The sequence below is a fragment of the Rosa rugosa genome, chromosome 3 (assembly GCF_958449725.1).
Source record: "Rosa rugosa chromosome 3, drRosRugo1.1, whole genome shotgun sequence".
Lineage (NCBI taxonomy): Eukaryota > Viridiplantae > Streptophyta > Magnoliopsida > Rosales > Rosaceae > Rosa > Rosa rugosa.
Window position 1 is genome coordinate 9,605,715 of NC_084822.1, and position 7,580 is coordinate 9,613,294.

Genomic DNA, 7,580 nt, shown 5'->3' on the forward strand with positions numbered 1-7,580 from the left:
GAAGTGGTTTTGTGGTGATCATTGTAATTGTGATGTTTCTACATTTCTATACTTGAGTTAAAGGAAATGTATTTTATTAAATCAACAGTTCTTCTTGTTTACTCATACTGGCTGTAAAAAGCTTACCGGGTTTTGTGTTGTTGCAACTCCCGGTACACTATTCAAATTGTGTAGCGGGTAATCCTACAGGACAGGAGAACCAGGACGGTGATCGTGCGGTTAGAGCAATTGTTAGAGTTTTACAGCAATTGTACGTTGTGAGGTGTGTTATGCTCATTTGAACTTTACAATATTGCTTGTGAGAGTGAATTGTAATAATGAACTCGAAGTTTCGAGATTTGGATTTTGTAATTGTAATTATTCATGTTTCGGATTTGAATTTATTATTCAAAATTCGGGGCGTGACAAGAATGGTAAGATTACAGCTCTTATTGTGTATGTTGATGACATGATTGTTACAGGGGATGATCCGAAAGAGATGAATGAATTGCAAAAGTATCTGTCAAAGGAGTTTGAAATGAAGGATCTGGGACAACTGAAGTATTTTCTGGGTATTGAAGTTGCAAGGTCTAAGAAGGGGATTTTGCTTTCACAAAGGAAGTATGTCCTTGATTTACTTGCTGAAACAGGGATGCTGGACTGTAGACCAATGGAGACACCCATTGAGATGAATCACAGACTTGCTATTTATCCTGATCAAGTTCCAACTGACAAAGGGAGGTATCAACGTCTTGTAGGAAGGTTGATTTATCTTTCACATACTAGACCTGATATTGCTTATGCTGTGAGTGTTGTTAGTCAATTTATGCATTGTCCTAGTGAAGAGCATATGGATGCAGTCTTTCGTATTTTGAAGTACTTGAAGATGGCGCCAGGTAAAGGGTTACTGTTTCAGAAAAAAGATGAATTGGAAGTTGTTGGGTACACAGATGCAGATTGGGCTGGTGATAAAACTGACAGACGTTCTACATCTGGGTACTTCACTTTTGTTGGAGGGAACCTTGTCACTTGGCGTAGCAAAAAGCAGAAAGTTGTTGCCAGATCAAGTGCAGAAGCTGAGTTCCGAGGTATGGCACATGGAGTCTGTGAAATGTTGTGGATTCGTAATGTCTTGAAAGACCTGGGTTACAAGCTTAAAAAGCCTATGGATTTGCATTGTGATAATACAGCTGCCATTGAGATTGCACATAATCCAGTTCAGCATGATAGAACAAAGCATGTGGAGGTTGACCGTCATTTTATTAAAGAAAATCTTGACAGAAAGGTTATTCGCTTTCCATTTGTAAACTCAGAGGAACAATTAGCTGATATTCTTACTAAAGGAGTGTCCAGGAAGGTATTTGACAGCTCAGTTGACAAGTTGGGCATGATAGACATCTATGCACCAACTTGAGGGGGAGTGTAGAATCGCTGTAAATCTGTATGTAATTAGGATTTTATTTAATTAGGATATCCTGTAATTATGGAAAGATTGTTTCCTATTAGAGTTAGACTACTCCTTTGTACTTGTATATATACCCTCATTGTGGGATGAATAGATTTATCGAATTAACCCTGAATTGAAGTATTCTTTTCTACTCATTCTGATTCCCCAGGGGATTGCAATAGAACCATTGATATTATTAAAGTATCAATCAGCAACTTAGAAATCTCGATCCTTTCATTTGGATCATAGTGTGTCCATGTAGTAAACCTGGAATTAGACTACATCTGAGTAGCCAAGATTTTTAGAGGAAAGCCAGAATCGGATCACCCCGGCCAGTTTCATTTAGAATATTATCTTTGATTGTAATGATATCCGATGACCTCTTAGCCTCTAGGTGGTGACACCCATTATATTTATTTATAGATCATAAATTCATAATGCACCATAATTGACTGGCAGCCAGAGTAGACAAAGATATGAACATGATTCTTCACATCTAACACTCACATGGTCACCAACAAATTGTCCCAACCAGGTCACCAGGACAATCATAAAATAGTTAACAAGAAAAGAGCAGCTCAATAATTTAAACAAATGGACAATTCAAGTGCACAATGCCAAAATATTCAGTCCAAAATATTCTAGCTCAATAATGTTGGCTAGAATTTCTTTTTGTTTTCATTTATGTTATGTATATAGAAGAGAATAAATAGATCAGGTTATAAAATCTACAATGACAACAAGAAGGTAAGGGTCACAAGAACAGTCCCATACAACACTGGTCCTCTATTTGAATAACCAAAGCTGCTAGCACCAATTTCTGGTGCACTTTCCGGGACTATAGCAGCCTCAGGCGGGCATGTTCCATAGCTCACATTCGCCTGTGTCAACATGAGCATAGATTACAAGCAGACGTACGTAATATTGTAATTTGAAACTGCTGTTCAGATTGGTCTTGCTGATCCAACAACAGGAAATAAATAACGTTGGGGGTATTTAGTACTCACCCTGCAGTTGGCTATGCTTGGACACCCGCAAACTAAATGACCATTTACCACATCTACAGCTTTAGGAGCGCCGCCACCATCACTTCTCTGAATTGGTTGATTACGGAAAATGAATTAAACATATATATATATATATATATATATATATATATATATACAGTCCGGCTACGGTGCGGACGGGACGGTGCGGCTGCAATTTACACGAACGAACCGAATCTGTCGAACCGGAACCGTTCGTGTACATTGTTGTAATTTGTAGTTTTGGATGCCTTAATAATCACCAAATTGGCTGAAATTTTGTAGAGTTGATCTATACATTAGGACCTAACAACTGAACGGTTAAGATGTGAAAATGTGATCTGAAAGTGGGGGAAAACGGGAAATCCATACCGAAATTTCGGTACAGACGTCCACACCTGAGAAAAAAAAAATATATATATATATATATACACAGATCCAATCCAGAGCGGAGCTCCGCTTTGAAAATTAACGTGTGAAGTTCGAGTTTTGGGTCATTTTTCTGTCGCATATCCACATCTCGACCGTTCAGTTTTTAGGTACTAGTGTATAGATCGTCTCTAAAAATTTTCAGCTAAAATGATGATCGTTAAGGCATCGATAATTGCCTTAAAGCTAGTACGGTTCATGTTGATAGATTCAGTCCGTCCATTGGTTTAAGCGAGTTAGATACCTTAACGATCATTAATTTGGCTGAAAATTTGCAGAGATGATCTATACACTAGTACCTAAAAACTGAACGGTCGAGATGTGGATATGCGACAGAAAAGTGACCTAAAACTCGAACTTCACACGTTATTTTCAAAGCGGAGCTCCGCTCTGGATTGGATATATATATATATATATATATATACACACACGAATAAACTGAGCATCTACCTAAGTTAACTACTAGCTTTCTAGTACTTAGATTTATTGATTTTTTAAAAATCATTCATACCTTGTAAAAATCAACGGCAATGAAGTTAGGCCATCTTTTAGCAGCCACACTGTAACAGGTATTAACCATGTCAAGCAATGAATCTGAATTATCTTTGCAAGATTGAGGGAGGGTTGGGACATCTCGGAAATAGTTCACTAGGACTAATGATCTCGTTGTTGTGTTCATGGCTGATGATTCCGCACGGTTTGGACATGATCCAGCTTTCATGCCACCATTTCCATCTATATATTTCAGATACATCAGAATTGTGTCTAATTTTATTAAAACACAAAATTAATTTACAGAAACAAAGAGAATCAATTGTAACGAAGTTGGAAGAGAATAAAAAATGGGACTCACATTGGTTTTCCACCATGTAACTCCACTGGTAGGCAATGCCTTCATCAGCCTCTTTTCTTTGCTTAGAAGTGAAGACTAGCAAACGCTGATTTTTCTGGATCATATCAGCAACTGTTGGCCAATCTCCACCCTTTTTGGGCATTCTTGAAACTGGGAACCAGAATTTTCTCAAGCCAGCAGCATCAAACACTTTGGTCAAGCCCTTTGGTGATGTAACGTAGTCTTCAATTATGATTGTCACAATCTCAGACGGGTTTGCTTCAAGAAATGCTGTAATTTCTTTCAGTTCTCTAATGGCAGGTTGCTGATACATAAATCAGATCATGAAAGATTAGTATGGAGTGATTTTGGCGCTCCACTTTCACACTTTACTTCACTTTTAACGACTCAACAGTTCAAATGTATTGAAATGCACGTGGAGTGCCAAATCACTATGTACGTCTTCAAAAAATAACTTTTTAAATATCTATAAGCAAAGATGTGAATAATTAACTAGGATTCTAATAACTTAAAAATAATTTCATTCGTCAGCAACTCTGCATATATACACTTACAAAAGCTGTGTAGTTGTAGCAGTTGCCACCGTACGAGTGACATAACCAAATGTCACCTAAATAGTCATACATGTCCAGCATTAAGCCTCTAACACCATTCTGCAAGATGATCATACAACTTCGTAAACATATCTCATAATTTTGAAGTGCAACAAGAAATCAACTAATGTACGAATAGTACATGGAACAATGCAGAATATTCGCACTCCCCTAATTATTTATCCTATCATGGCAATAAATATTTTTTTTTGCCATTCATAGAAATGATTATTAATATTGAATCACCTATCTGATTCCCTAGTTTTTTTTTTTTTTTTATGGTCAATATATATCTGACTCCCCTCATGGGTCATATGTTTATTGTTAGACTGATTCATATGGTCTGCTTGTATTATAAAGCAAGCATGCTAGGTACGTTTTGCAAGTAGTCATCATCATCAATATCATATCATAATATAGCCCCCTTTTTTTTAATTTTTTTTTTTTTTTATCATCATCATCAATATTATAATTATATAGCTGAGTTCTTTAGAGATTTTATATATTATAAGTATATGCTTGTTCCCTTCTTACTCAATAGAAAATAGAGGAAGAAGAGGAAGAGAGAAAAAATCGAAGTCAAAACACACCTAATCCATAACAATTTGATCTTAAAATAAAAGGCATGTAAAAAACCCTTCAGACTTGCCTATCCTTCTACGGGTGTACAAGCATAAGTAACATGATATTCTTGCTGGTAAGCGAAGACTCATAAAGTACGACATTTTTTTGATTCTTTCTTTAGAAGTGTTTTTGAAGTTGATCACTGTTTCATCTTCATTGTCAAGTTGTTATGTAATCCTAAAGTTCCTAAATTCCTAGAGTTATGGTACGTAGTTTAAGTGACCTACACGCGTGTGGACGATTTCGAAATGTAGATGAATGTGATATTTGCAGATGACTCCGGATTCAGCAGTTACTGGAAATCTCTTACATATCCGTGCATGAGTATCACATAGATTGAAAGACCAATACAAAATTTTTGGGTAGGACATTCCAACATGTATAAATGCCCATGAATGCTTATAATTAGGACCTAGTAGCGCGGACCACTATTTCATAATGAATCCTACCGCAGCTACCGAGGCCTCCATTTTTAATTCAAGCCGCGTCAAATTTTGCCAAGAGCTAAGCTATCAATTTCAATTTCAACTACCATGATATTTATTGATGTACAAAACTACAAACATATATTGCAGAATCTGACTAGGAGGCCAACCACCACGTTGAAATAATAAACTGGTAATTTTTAAAGTGATCATGGTACAAGCACCATTAATTTCGGATTTAGAACATAGTACTTGAGGTTTATATATATTGAACCTATGATATAAGTGATATCATAACCTAAAACCATATAATCTTCAATCCAGAGTCCAGACTCTTTTAAACATGTTAGAAATGTTAACAATGTGTTTATTGTCGTGTGAATCTCGGCTTTCTCCCACTTCCACATATTATTGAAAAAGAACAAAAAAATCATTTTCATCCCGCAATCTATTCTCCCTCAATCATTCATGCATTGCTTCTTGTTTTCTGGTAAGGTTTGGTTTTTTTTCCCCAACTATAGTACAAGGTTGTATGCTATTGTTGAATATCTCAGTAATAACACCACCAAACTGGAAATCCGTATCTTTTTTCTTAGGTGCGGATATCCGCACCTGAACAAAGTTATATATATATATATATTCGTTCTTCCCGAGAAAAAACACAAGATCGAAAAAAATATAATTTGAAGATAATTAAGGAAGATAAGGAAGGACACATACATTAAGCTGATCGGTGATGGAGTCCTGCTGATTAGTCGGAGCCAAAATCACAGATCCCGTCGCCGACTTGTCACCGAGTTTCGCAAACGAATTGTGGGTTGTTAACCAGGAATACCTGTTAAACGGCAGCGTTTTCACCTGTTCAAGTGGCCACACCATTACTGAAAGGACATGCAAGAGCCAAAACCAAAACCAAAACTGAAAATTTAAAATCAAGTCTATTACTTGAGAAATTGGACTTATGGGCTTTATTCTAGTGCATTTCGGCAAAAAATTATTGTTTGCAACGCAAGTCTCGCAGTGAAATCCTGAGTCGCAGTCACTGTTCTTGATGCATTTCTCTCCCTCCTGGAAAAAGCAGAGAAAACAGAGTATGATTGATGGTTGGTGTTGGGGTTTTAGTTGATGAAAAAGTGTGAAATTTGAGCGAAAAATGAAAGGGTTTTCAGTTTTGATTCTTTTGGATGAAAAATTAAAGATTACAGAGTGAGATACCTTGCGGGCTGAAGAAAGGTGAAGGAGACAAAGCAAAGAAAACAGAGTTGCAATGAGCAAGAGTCTCTGCAAGTGAAAACCAGAGATGGATGGATTAGTAAGTCATACATAAAGAAAAAGGAAGGAAAGAAGATGATGATTAAGAAGAAGTTGATTACATGCTCCATTGCAGAGAGAATAACAAGTTCAATGAAATTGCCCCACACAGAAATCTAACAAAATTAAAACAGACTGAAGAAAACTTCTTCCTACTCCAAAACCGAGTCTAGCAATTTGAATTGGAGGGGGTTGTCTAGTATTCAAAAGTTGTTTTATGACATACCTAAAGTTTGGTCCCACACAACATCTTTCTCTTACATGCAATATAATGAAAGCTGCCAAGTTGACAACGCGATTGTTGTACTTGCTACTTTGGTAGCTTACAGAATTTTTGTTTATTATTAGTCAATTTCTTTTGAGGTTTCCTGTGGGAACAAAGGCCTATCTTAATTTTCAATTGACGATGAGGAGATTGCCAAAGTATAAGTACTGATGTTCATCTAAAGCAAATATACGGTTGTGAGTTGTGTTCTTTTGGTTATCTGAAATAATTAATGTTCGTAGAAGTTATGAATTTAAATTTCATGGACAACAACAGCTTCTAGTGGTTCAAATTTTTAGAAGGAAAATGTTACTCAAGTAAGAAAGGCTCCAGATCGATCGAGCTCGTTACATTTGATGGCTTCCACCTGATTCACATGAAGTTAAGTTAATATTGATGGCTCTATTATCAACAACACTATTTGTTTTGACAGTTTTGTTACTAGATATGCCCAAGAAAGTCCCTTGTTGGCAGGCTCTAGAAATCTTGGCATCACAAACATCCTCCTATCTGAGGGTTTGACACTTCATGAAGGTCTTGTTAAAGCTTTACAAAATGAAATCAAAGATATCCAAGGGGAATGTGACTCTTCGGTTCTCATTAATAGCACTAATGGCTTCTTTTCCCCT

At 36.5% G+C, this 7,580-nt stretch overlaps 1 protein-coding gene across 1 annotated transcript; it reads right to left on the reverse strand.

Moving 5' to 3' along the window:
• Positions 1-2,049: 2,049 nt before the first annotated feature.
• Positions 2,050-6,908, reverse strand: LOC133739021 (PI-PLC X domain-containing protein At5g67130-like). The gene is made up of 9 exons (XM_062166730.1): positions 6,749-6,908; positions 6,591-6,656; positions 6,321-6,443; positions 6,096-6,233; positions 4,288-4,386; positions 3,734-4,037; positions 3,392-3,615; positions 2,434-2,520; positions 2,050-2,307 (listed from the first exon to the last, which is right to left on the reverse strand). The coding sequence occupies exons 1-9, from the start codon at positions 6,755-6,757 to the stop codon at positions 2,155-2,157; spliced, it is 1,203 nt and encodes a 400-aa protein (XP_062022714.1). The 5' UTR covers positions 6,758-6,908; the 3' UTR covers positions 2,050-2,154.
• Positions 6,909-7,580: the final 672 nt, after the last annotated feature.

What these genes read in the sequence shown, in the direction of transcription:
- LOC133739021 (XM_062166730.1), bottom strand. An exon ending in CCATCACCGATCAGCTTAAT is followed by an intron (nt 4,387 to 6,095) that starts GTATGTGTCCTT and finishes ATCATCTTGCAG; the next exon opens with AATGGTGTTAGAGGCTTAAT. An exon ending in TTACATGGTGGAAAACCAAT is followed by an intron (nt 3,616 to 3,733) that starts GTGAGTCCCATT and finishes TGAAATATATAG; the next exon opens with ATGGAAATGGTGGCATGAAA.